The sequence below is a fragment of the Equus caballus genome, chromosome 24, assembly GCF_041296265.1.
Source record: "Equus caballus isolate H_3958 breed thoroughbred chromosome 24, TB-T2T, whole genome shotgun sequence".
NCBI classification, from domain to species: domain Eukaryota; kingdom Metazoa; phylum Chordata; class Mammalia; order Perissodactyla; family Equidae; genus Equus; species Equus caballus.
The window spans coordinates 34,124,921-34,137,883 of NC_091707.1; the positions used below are offsets into that span (position 1 = coordinate 34,124,921).

General features: G+C 36.9%; 1 protein-coding gene across 50 annotated transcripts in view; it reads left to right on the plus strand.

Moving 5' to 3' along the window:
* The window catches only part of TTLL5 (tubulin tyrosine ligase like 5), a 280,680-nt gene that overhangs the window by 83,098 nt on the left and 184,619 nt on the right, over positions 1–12,963 (plus strand). For 33 of the 50 annotated variants that reach the window (XR_011432241.1, XR_011432240.1, XM_070250188.1 and 30 more), the window contains 2 exons: positions 5,277–5,339; positions 9,466–9,504. Coding sequence is in view for 48 of the 50 variants with exons in the window: in XM_070250188.1 (XP_070106289.1) it covers positions 5,277–5,339; positions 9,466–9,504 (102 nt within the window). In the remaining 2 variants the exon portion in view is untranslated. The remainder of the gene's footprint in view (positions 1–5,276; positions 5,340–9,465; positions 9,505–12,963) is intronic. The other 17 variants (XM_070250190.1, XM_070250196.1, XM_070250206.1 and 14 more) reach the window with 1 other exon arrangement.

Here is a 12,963-nt window from a genome sequence, read left to right on the forward strand (position 1 = left end):
GCAGCAACCTGGATGAACCTGTAGGGATAATGCTAAGTGAAACAAGCCAGAGAGAGAAAGACAAAGAGTGTATAATCTCACTCATATGTGGAATTGAAAAAGAAAAGTGGAACTCATAGAAACAGAGAGTAGAATGGTGTTCAAGGGGCTGGGGTGGGGGACATAGGAGATGCTGGTCAAAGGTACAAACTTCCGGTGATAAGATGAACACGTGCTGGGACTCTGGTGTGCAGCATGGTGATGTGGTCGGGTTAAAGGTGCCGCATTACTATTTGTTTTCTTTTGTCCAGTGTGTTCTTTGTACTCCTTTTGTTTTCTCCTGCCTTCTTTGCATGAATTAATGTTTCATGCCTCTTTGTTTTGCCTTTTTTTTTTTTTTAGTGTGGTTGCTTTAGGGTGACAATATGCATCTTCTTATCACAGTGTACCTTAAAATAAAATTATACTACTTGACGTATTATTTAGGAATTTTACAAACAATATACTTCCATTTCCCTCTCCTGTGCTTTGTGCTGTTATTGTCATACATTTTACTTCTATATAAGTGTATGTTATAAATCCCACAGCACATTGTTACTTTTCCTGTGAACAGCGTAATTTAAGGAAATTTAAATATGAGAAAAAGTCTCTTATGTGTACATATATACTACCATTTCCATTGCTGTCCTTTTGCATTGATCCAGGTTTTCATCTGGTATCATTTTCTTCCATCTGAAGAACTTCTTTTAGGATTTGCTGTAGTGCAGTGAATTCTCTCAACTGTTGTTTGTCTGAATAAGTTTTTCTTTGACTTTCATTTTTGAAAATTTTTTCACTGATTATAGAATTCTAGGTTGACACTTTTTTCCCCCAGCACCTTAAAAATGTTGTTCCTTTATCTTCTGGCTTGCATTTTTCTGATGAGAAGCATACAGTAGTTCTTATCTTTGTTCTTCTGTAGATAACGTGTCTTTTTCTCTCAGCTTTTAAGATTATTTCTTTATGACTGATTTTCAGCAGTTTGACTAGGACATATTGCCCTGGTGTCATTTTCTTCATATTTCTTCTGCTTGGGATTTGTTGAGGTTCTCGGTCTATGGGCTTATAGTTTTCATCAAATTTGGAAAACTTTTGGCCATTATTCAAATATTTTTTCTGTTTCCCTTCTCTCCTTTCTCCTTTTGGGACTCTGGTTACATGATAAATTGGTTGATATTGTCCTACAGGTCTGGCTCTGTTCATTTTTTTTAGACATTTTTCTTTCTTCATTTTGGATGGTTTTTTATTTCTCTGTGTTTGTAATTTCATTCAACATTTCGTCTGCAGTGTCAAATCTTCTATTAATTCCCTCCAGTGAAATGTTCATTTCAGAGTTTTATTTTTCATCTTTAGAATTCCCATGTTTCCTCTATATCTTCTTTTTATTTTTTCATTATTTTCATGATTTCCTTTAGATCCTTGTGCATATATTATTTATAGTAGCTGTTGTAAAATCTTTGCTTATTCTGTTATCTCCATCATTTCTGAGTCTGTTTCTATTGACTTATTTTCCTCTTGTGTATGGGCTGTATTTTTCCTGTTTCTTTCTTCACACATACAGTGATTTTTTTTTAATTGGATGCTGGACAATGAAATGTTCGATTGTTGAGTGTTTTGATTTTCTTGGGTTCTTTAAACCCTGTTGAAGGTTTTTTTGGTCAGACACTTAAGTTGCTTGTAGATTAACTTAATCTTTTTCAGGTTCCTTTAAAAGTGTTTTTATGGTTTATTTAGATTAGCTTTTTGTTTAGTTCTAGGGTAGTTCCACTACTAAAGACTCTTTTGGGGTGTCTGTTAAACGAACACATAGTCAATGAGATCTCTGCATTCTGGCTGGTGGGGATTCAATTCACAGCCCTGTGTGAACTCTGGAAAGTATTCAGCTTATGCTTTCTCCTTAATATTCTTTCCCCTGGCAGTTGCTCTTTGCCCAGCCTTGTAGACTTTCACCCTATGCCTGAGCAGAGTTGTATTCACCCAAAGCTCACAGAGTCCCTTTGATGATTTTTGGATTTCTTCTTGTGCATAGTTTCCTCCACTCCAGTACATTGCTCTGAAAATTGTAGCTACTTCCTAGAACTGTGATCTCTGTCATCTCAACTCAGAGACTCTTGGGCTCTACTGAAATTCCCTCTCTCTCTGCAGAGTCTGGAAATTGCCTCTAGGCAGAAAGGTAGAACAATCAGAAGGCTCACTTTAATTTATTTCCCCCTTTCAGGCATCACAGTCCTGCACTGCTAGTTGTTTAGTGTCGTGAAACAGTTGTTTCATATATTTTGTACACATTTTTAGCTGTTTCTGGTGGAAAGGCAAGTCGTATAGGAGTTATCTTCTCATTAGTAGAAGCAGAATTCTCTTTAGTTTTAATTGCTTTTGAACTTTTTCTAAATAACAGTGGCATACTGTATGTACTCTTGCTTTTTTCATTCAATGTTATGTTAGTAAGTTTCATATTTTTACCTGTAGCTATAATTCATTCTTTTTCACCGCTTTATTATATTCTTCTGTGTGTTTATACTGCTGTTATGTTTTCCATTATCCTGTTGATGGTATTTGACTTCTTTCTGGTCTTTTGCTGTTAAAGACAGCTGTGCTGTAAATATTCTTGTATGTGTCTCCTGGGTGTATATGGAATGGAATTACTGAACCATAAAATATGCGAATGTTCAACTGCAAAAAATAAAGCTAAACAAAAAGATAATGCTAAATTGTTTTCCAAAGTGACTGTAAATTTACACTCCTGTCAGCAAAACCTAAGAGATCCTGTTGATTTATATCTTCTGCGAGATGTGCTACTGTCAGACTTCTTAATTTTTGTCAATCTGTTGAGTGTAAAATGATATCTTATTTTGGTCTTGATTTGCGTTTCTCTGATTACCAGTAGGGTTAAGAATCTCTGTACTTGTTTATAGGTAACACATTTTTCTTCCTCTGGTGACTGACTTTTGGTCTAGTTAGAATATTAGTGGTTCTAAGTATAGAGCTAGAACTTAGAGGAAGAAAGAACCAGTTTATTGTTTGGGGTTTCTTTTGTTTTGTTTTGCAAACCCAGCTGTTCATAGAGAAATCTTCCTTTTTTCTTGCAAAATATCCTATCCATGTAGTTGCACTTTATAAAGACCTAGGAATTCAACAGAAAGATATTACTTGGGTTTTCTTCAGAATTAGATAGAAGTGTATCTTTTGATATGTTTTTGAAGAGTTTTAATATTTGCAGTTCCTAGAAAACATATATTTTAGTTAACAAAAGTGGACCCTTCGCTCTTGAGTAGTTCAAGAGGTGGGACCTTAATTTGAGTGCCTTTTCCTAAGGAATCAATTACAGGTAATCTTGGAGTCTCTCAAGGAGTCCAATAATGATACCCTACTTCACTGGTTTGGTTCTGAACCAATGGAGAAATAAGACAAAGGCTAAGATAGATGGAGGCCAAAATGTCACCTTCCTTTCTGATTAAGTCCAGGTTGGAAGACTTGGTTATATCTATTTGCAAGCAAATGTATTTTCTATTGAACTGCAGAATTGGACAGATTTACATGCCCATGTGTAGGCCAGGTTAGAGTGGGCTGTGTGTGGGGAGCACCTGACCCTATAGGAGCAGCTGTGGATGTGTGCTTCCTAAGGGGCAATTGTCTCTCAAGAGGAGGAAGAGAGATACTCATTGAAGCCTGTTCTGTTTCTTCTTCCTAAATTACCAATCCAGTAAGTCATTCTGCCTCCCCTCTGAGGCCTCTGAGAAGAGAGGCAAGAGAGGCCAAGAATATTAAACCATTTCAGCTCCCTTCACGTAGAGTGAGGGATGTGTTAATCTACTAACAAATATGCCTTTTTATTAATATACTGAGCATTAACCAAGTGTCCAGCACCACCCTTGGTGTTTTGGAGTATAAAACAAATATTAGATGGGATCTCTGCCCTTTGAAAGTTAACAGTATGATTACAGAGAAATTATTTATACATATAATAAAAATAGCTCGTATTTGTATAGCTCTCTGTAATGTACTTTCTACATAACGTTATTCCCATTTTAACGATAAGAAAAGTAAGGCTCAGGAACGTAATGTGACTTGTCTATAATCACACGGTGCGACTTGATTCAGGTATTCTAATTCCAGATTCTGCTTCTTTCCTGTTTCATCATGCTGCTTTCTGAGAAGAAAAATTTTAGTCTATGAAACCGTGTGTGGCAGGTCCCTCAGGCATCCAGTAAAAGCCGGGGGGTTCAGACAGGGCATCTCTATAGACTCGGGCAGTCATATCAGGGAAGGTGTCGTGCAGCAGGTGGACTTCAGCTGCTTCTTGCAGGATGGATTATGGGTAAGTAGAGAGGGTGTGAGGAGAAGGTGTCCAGCAGAGGCCGAAGAAATAGTGGGAGGTGTGGTGTGAGAGTATTCTAAGACTTGTCTGGCTGTACTGCAGGATCCCTGTTGGGGAACTGTGTGGAGAAAGTGTGAATGAATTGGTGGTATAGATTTCCCAACTTTGGAAGGCTCGGAAGAGAAAGTGTATGCCTCCTGCATAAGGCATCAAGGAGCCATTCCAAGCTCTTGAGAAATAACATGATTGAAGCGATCTTCTGTGTATGTTTCCATGCCCTTTAGGCATCTTCCATTCCCAGCTTTATTTGACTTTTTTCCTAGCTATATATGATTTTTGGTCATTGTTTTGTTTTTATCTTCCAGTTTTATTTTCTGAGTTCAGTATATCACCTTTTATTAATCCAAGAAAATGTCTTTTCTTTCTGTTTTCTAAATTAAGTCTTCTATTTATTCTTTTCATGTTATTGTGTTTGCTGCTACTCTACTGTTTTATCCTTTTTTTTAAGACTGGCACCTGAGCTGACAACTGTTGCCAATATTCTTCTTCTTTTTTTTTATTTCCTGCTTTATCTCCCCAAATCCCCCCTGTACATAGTTGTTTATCTTAGTTGCAGGTCCTTCTAGTTGTGGCGTGTGGGATGCCACCTCACCGTGGCCTGATGAGCGGTGTCGTGTCTGCGCCCAGGATCCGAACCAGCGAAACCTTGGGCTGCCACAGCAGAGCACGCAAACTTAACCACTCGGCTGTGGGGCTGGACCCCTGTTTTATAATTTTAATTTGAGCAACTGTCTCCTCCTTTGCCACTTTAAAGACACTGTATTTCTTTAGAAACAGTATATAAGTAACCTGTCACTTCTGTGCTTGATTCATGGTTTTATTTCTATGTTTTCTCTTTTAAGCTAAGCTTAAGGAATAACCAGTTGCTTTCTTTGTCTTGCAGGTCCTACCTCGAACACAAGACCTCCATGAACTATATGCTGGCAACACGGCTCTTCCAGGACGGGTGGGGATTTGCTAATCTTATCAATTTAGTGAAACTAGATCAGAAAATTAGGAGAAAGTACATGCACAAGAAGGAAGGAGGCTTTATAAAAGTCTTCAGTAAAATCTGTGATAGAAAGGGCCTAGCAGAAAACACAATAAAATATCTCATTTTTTCAGAATTCATTAACTCTCAGCACTTTGTAATATTTCCAGAGGCCACAAATTAAACCAGAAAGATCTTTAAGCAATTTGACAGATGCCCTAAACTTTATTCTTCTTAAAGGAAAGCCCTTACTCAGTACCTTTTTACTTTAGACATAATTTTAATGGACATGATCATCTGTTTTTCTAGACTAGAAGAGATTAGAATGATCAGATTACAGAAAGTAGAGGGGAGGTAATTCACAAAATAAATACAGTGAAAGTTGTAAGAAAGGACAGCTGATAACCTTAACACAAGGGAAAACAGGGGAAAATGATGGAAAACAGACGCTGGAATTCAAATAGCACAGCAGTCAGGCACTGCCTAGTCTTGTTACACCTGGGACATGACTGCATCACAGTGCAGTTCATAACTGACTAACAAAATAAGGAACCTTAGTTATTTTGAGGAATCTATATTATTTTCAGAAGATATGTACTTTTTTGTGGGTTTCTTAAAATAGATGCCCAGATTTCATCTATTTCTTGCAATCTATCATCTGTTATTGGGAAATATATGGAATTTGCAATTTCTCTCTTTAAATCTGTGGTTATTACCCATGATAAAGTAGCTGCAATGTGTAGTTTCTATGAAAGAAATCTTCAGATTTACTTAGAAGATACAGGAACTCAGTTCTTTATATATAATCTGCCCCCCGCCCCAGAAACTTTTACAAGGTTCCTTTATCTTTAAAGTTTAGATATTTTGCCAGGATGTGCTCTGGTGTGTTACCTTTCATTATTTTGGTTTTGCGGTGGGTGAGTCCTTTCAGTCTGAAGATTTAGGTCTTCCAATTGTGGGGAATATTCCCTTCATCCTCTCTTTCGTCTCCTTGTGGAACTTCTGTTAGATGAATTTTGGATCTTTACTATATCGTTCATGTTTCTTTACTTTTTTCTCATACTTTTGATCTTCTTGCCTCTTAGCTTTAACTTCTGGGAGGTTTCTTGAACTTCGTCTTCTCAAACTCTCAGTTGATCTTCAGCCCTATCTTTTATTATTCAGCACCAGCAGAGGAGAGAGTTGTTGGATTTACTTTTTTTTATTTTGGCAAGTATGGTTTTAATATCCAAGTACTATTTTTGCTTTCTGACTAGTTTTCATAGATTAAGGATGTAATATTAAAATGATTCTGGTACCAATTCCAGGGGTGGGGGCAGGTTTCTTCCACAGAACCAAGCAATTGCACCTTTCTGGTGTCTGAGAATTCACCTCAACTCTAATGCTATCTACCTGGAGATTAGCATCAGATTCCACAGTTTAAGTGTTTAGTCCTACAAGACTCCCGCCCCACCCCCCCCACCCCCTCACCTCGCCACTTCAGTTGCAGTTTCCAAGCCTGGGTTGTCACCTGTATGTCTGACTGACTGGCTAGAGTGGAGGTTCCAACGAGCCCCCTTTTTGGACTTCAATTCAGACATCAGTCGAAAGTCTAGATTGTTACCTGTACTTCTGACCAACTGTCTATAAATCAGAGGTTCCCACAACTCCCTCCCTGGCTTCGATTAACTTTCTAGAGTGGCTCATAGAACTTAGAGAAACATTTTACTTACTAGATCACTCGTTTATTATAAAAGGATGTACCTTAGTAACAGCCAGATGGAAGAGATGCATACGGCAAGGTATGGGGAAAGGGCCCAAAGAAATTTTTTTGTTGTTATATTCCTACTAGGAGAATGCTTTATTCAATAACAAGACCTAGTAGTTGGTCTAATAATGACCATAGTTTTAAAAGTATGATAAGTCTTGGCCATGTTTTACAGACATCTGTAACAACTTGAAAGTTAAATGGAAAAGGTGTGTTATTTCTTTTGGTAACAAAATCACACTTATACTACTGTGGATGGTTTCCTACACGTATATGAAGGAAATGCTAAATATCAGTTAGAGGATTAACTTTGTTCTATCCAAGTTGGTATATTCCCTGAATTCTTTCTTCAGGTCCCAGTAACAACTCTGCTTATAAAGCATTCTAAAAACTTTGATTAAAAAAATCTGAATTTCCCTGTTTAGCAAAGAAAGTCCCTCATGGTTTACTTTTGCCTACCTTTTTAGTCTAATCTCTACTTTTCCACACCAACCCATGGCCAGTCAGACCATGTCTACTTGCTTTTTCATGCCTCCGTATCCTTACATACTCCCCATCCCTTGGAATGGCCTTCAGTCCGTCCCTAAATTCTTCTAGCTATGTCCTTCATCCTCTTACCCAGACTAGGAGGAGGTTCTCCCAGTCCTTCTCATCCCTCAGTCTGATTTAGATTCCCATATTGTATCATAATGGCCTTTCACTACTCTACTTTACTCGTTGGCTTTTAAGAGTAGGCACTTTGTTATGTTCATCTGTGTCAGTATCAAGAACCTACCCCATGGTAGGCACACACAGAAAAGCATGCATTGAAAACATGAAATTGTGTTTGTTGCTAGCCTTGACATCTTTTAGTAAGTTTGTTCTCTTCAATCTGAATTGATGTTTTTTCTCTTGCAAATCTCGTTGTATTATTGTCAACATTACTTTCAAACTAATTCTCCGATCATTTCTTTTAGGTTAATTTTGTCTGCTTTCTCTGCCCTTCCCCGCTCATCCCCCCCTGCCCTGGCAAACTGTATCTTACCCACAATCTTATATTTTGACAGTAGTTTTAACCCTGGCTGCATATTAGTAACACCTGGGGATCTTATAAACCATCTTCATGCCCTGGCTCCGCTCCCAAACTGTAGTATCTGCCCTTATTAAAAGCTGCCCAGGGAATTGTAATGTGAAGCCATGACTGCAAACCATTATCTGATGAAAAAGTTAAAATCATCTTGAGACTTTCTGATGATAAGATGACAATATTAGGACATTGGCATGAATAGAAGACATGAGAAGGGAAAGACAAAACATATTGGTGAAGATAAACTTTTTACTTGAATTTCTATGGATAGAAGATCTTGATATTGATTGCGTCTGTCTCTTTTATAAAAACTAATACCAATGGTTGCATGTTGTGTGATTCCATTTATATAACATTTTGAAATGATACAATTTTAGAATGGAGGAGAGATTAAAGGGATCTAGGATTAGGTAAGAGGTGTGTGGTCAGAACAGGACAACACAGAAGATCCTTATAGTGATGGAGGTATTCAGTATTTCAGTATCTTCTCTGTGGTGGTGGATACATGAACTTACACAGTGATAAAATCGTACCAAACTGAAAATACACATTCACAAATGAGTAGAGTCAAACTGGGGAAATCAAAAAAAAAAAAAAAGAATGTTAAGTGAAAGGAAATTGAGTGAGGATAGAGTGTTTTAAAAGAAAAACAAAAGCCAGTTCAAACATGAATGGCACTCACTTCCTGTGCTTGGAGCCCAAGTCTAGTTTAGAGACAATGAAGAGCATCTCTTTTTAAAAGAGATTTCTTTTTTTGTTGTGGAAGACCTGTCTCATGAGCAGTCTATTTGAACCCATGAGAAGGAAGACTGGCTTCTTTTCCTAATACAGTTCAGCGAAAGTATAAAGAGCACTGGAGCCTGAGACCTAAGCCCTGGGTTCAAATTTAAACCCATTAAGCTCTGACCTTGGGCACATCACAAAATGATCTTATCCTGCTCCTTTTTATAAATGGGGCTATTAATAACCTTATTCACATGACTGTTGTGAAGAATAAGTGTGATTTGATTTGTGACTAGGTATACAAATGCAAGTAATTGTTATGATTTTTCTCCAGAATTCATTGGTCCTTTCCCTTTTGTTTTTTATTCATCCTCCCTCAAGCTTAGGTACTCTATTCTTTCTGAGCGTGTTCTCAGTTCATCTCTCTGCTTCTCCCCCTACATGCCTTCCCTGGCATAATTCCATGTTGAACCTGTGCAGTACAGATCTCAGGAATGTGTGTGTGTGAACTCAGGGGAGAATATCTGCATAGTGCTCTAACCCACTTGTCCTTTCTACTTCTGTAGGGGAAACCCAAGAAGAAGCTTATTGACAGCAAGAACACGGTAACTGACTTTTAAAAGTTGAGAAATTCTTTCCATGTGCATAATGTATGACTGTGCACAGACTAAGCATGATACTTTATATGACCATTTTCAGTTTGGCTCAGCTTGAAGAATAATATAAAAATGTTTCCTATAGAAACACTATTCTGTGGCAACTTTTAGTAAACCAAGCTTGGGATTTACTTTTTTGTAACTACAGGTATATCATTTCAACGGATAATAATGGTGTTCTTGTTTGGCTATGTGAGAGAGATCCAAGTATTAATGAGATTTCAAGACTACTCTCATGTTAGATTCAAAGAAGAGGTCATGTTTTGGCCTTGACATACTTGGGGCACAGAGCTCTGCCCCCAATAGGACTGAGCAGAACTGCTTCCAGTTTGCCATGGAACTAAAAGTGTGCAAAATACCTGTGTCTCTTCATTTGAGCAGAGAGACAGGTCTTAGGGGAAGGACTGGGATGGCCTTGCCCAACTGAAGATTACAACCCAAACAAAAGCTCTTAACCCTGAACACACCCTCTGGTTTGAGACATTACATAACTCCCCTTTGTGCTGAATCTCTTTGAAAAGCAAAACGAGGGGACCTGCCCCATGCTTGAGTCGTTAAGTTCATGCGCTCTGCTTCGGTGGCCCAGGGTTTCACCAGTTCGGATCCTGGGCGTGGACATGGCATCGCTCATCAGGCCATGCTGAGGCAGCATCCCACATAGCACAACTAGAAGGACCCACAACCGAAAATACACAACTATGTACTGGGGGGCTTTGGGAGAAAAAGGGAAAATAAAATCTTTAAAAACAAAAAGAGCAAAATGATAACAGTAAGGAAGAAACCTCCCATATCTGGCTTTTTTTACATTTAAGAATTAAGATAAACTTGGTTTCTCATCCAAAGCTTTTGAAGCATAAGTCTAATTTTTCTTAAGAAGAAAAACATATGATTGCCATTTAATTAAGGGAAAACTGAGAGAAATCATTGTTTCCAAATGAAAGTCACAATTTCTAAGTTTTCTCCAGTTTTTAGTAAGGAATGTGCTTCATAGAGTATACTATTATCAATTTGGAAATTAGAAAAAGAATCTTAATTGACAAGCATATTTGAAGATCAGTGGATTCTGTCATTTATTTTTTGGCACTTATTTGATATTGCCATCAGTAGGGGTTTTAGAGTGTAAGCAAATGAAGGGTGGCATATGGCTGACTATATGCTGGAGCGTGAAAAGGATTAAAATCATACAGAGATCTTTGACCACAATGGAATTAGAAATCAATAACAATAGAAAATCTCCAAATATTTAGGAATTAGACAACACATTTCTAAATAATTCATGAATAAAGGAAGAAATCATGATGGAAATTAGAAAATATTTTGAATGATAATAAAAATATAACATTAAAATGTGTGGGATGCAGCTACCAGTAGTGTGTGTGTGCGAGAGAGGGGAATTTACAGCTTTAAATGCTTATATTAGAAAACAGAGGACTAAATCACTGATCAGGGTTCTATTTTATGAAGTTGGAAAAAGAAGAGTAACCCAAAGTAAGTAGAAGAAAGGAAATAATAAAGGGCAGAAATCAATTAAATAAAAGACAGACAATAAGGAAAATTAATAAAATCCAAAATTGTTCATAGATAAGATAGCAGAATGGATAAACTCTTGGGTAGACTGTTGTAGAAAAAAGAGAGAACATTAATTACCAGTATCAGCTAGGAAAGATGGACTATCACTATAGATCCTACAGACGTAAAAAGGATATTAATAGAATATTATTAACAACCTTATTCCACTATTTAACTTATATGAAATGTCTGAATTCCTTGTGGGGAAGAAACACTTAGCAAAAGTGACACAAGCTGAAATAGAAATTTTGAATAACCCTATACCTATTCAGAATATTGAATTTGAGGGTCCAGTGAGGGTCCAGCAGCAGTTAAGTTCGCATGTTCCACTTTGACGGCCCAGGGATCACTGGTTTGGATTCTGGGTGTGGACCGACACACTGCTTATCAAGCCATGCTGTGGCAGGCGTCCCACATGTAAAGTAGAGGAACTTGGGCACAGATGTTAGCTCAGGGCTAATCTTCCTAAAAAAAAAAAAAAACAACAACAGAATATTGAATTTTAAATCTAAAACCTTCCTACAAAGAAAACTCCAGGCCCAGTAGTTTCACTAGTGAATTCCATCAAGCAGTTGAGGAAGAATAAGACCAATCTTACACAAACTCTTTAAAAAATATTGGAAGGGACACTTCCCAATTCTTTTTATGATGCCAGCATAACTGTGACACGAAAACCTGACAAAGACATTAAAAAAAAGAATAAAATTACAGGTTAATATCTTCATGAACATAGACACAAAATTTCTTAAAAGAATATTGGCAAATAGAATCCACCAGTATATAAAAAGGATAATACATATGACTAAAGTGAAATTTTTCCCAGTAGTGCAAGGTTGGTTTAACATTTGAAAATTAGTCAATATAACTCGCCATATTAAACAAAGGAGAAAAACCAGGTGGTCATTTTATTTGATGCAAAAAAAAGCATCTGATGAAATTCAATACATGTTTATGAGTAGTAAAACTCTTAGTAAATCAGGAATAGAAGAGAATTTCATCAATCTGTTAAAGGTCTTCTTTGAAAAACCTATTTCTAACATCGTACTGAATGGTGAAATATTGAAGGCTTTCCCCCTATGATTAATGATAAGGCACGGTGTCCACTCTTCACCACTTGTATTCCCTTTGTACTAGAGATCCTAAGCAGTACAATAAAGCAAGGGAGGAAAAAAAAGAAAGAAAAGGCATACAGATTGGAAAGGAAGAAGTTAAAATGTTTTTATTCTTAGATGACATGATTACGTTAGTAAAAAATCCTAAGGTATCTATAGAATAACTATAAGAACATACAAGTGCACTTAGCAAGGTCTTAGGACACAGGGTCAATATACTAAAATCTGCTGTTTTTTTAATATACTAGCAGTAAATAATTGGAAAATGAAATTTAACGTTCCATTTACAATAGCATTTGAAAATATGAAATTCTTAGGGATAAGTTTAACAAAATATTTTCAATACTTATACAGTAGAAGCTACTAAATATTACTGAAAGAGATTAAAGAAGGTATAAATAAGTGGAGAGATATGCTGTGTTCATGGATTAAAAGATTTGATATTGTAAATATCTATGCTCCTCAAACTAATCTAGTAGTATTTATTCTAGATTATTCTAGTAGATTTTTTTATAGAAATTGACCCACTGTTTTTAAAAAGTTTTGTATAGAAATGCAGAGGACTTCGAATATGCAACGTTGTCTTGAAGACTTAGAGTGCCTGACTTAAAGAAATGCTATAATGCTGTAGTAATCAGAACTGCGGCACTTTGAGCAATGGAACAGAATCAGGAGCCTAGAAATAGACCCACGTCTATCGTCATTCGACTTTAAACCAAAAGCCTAA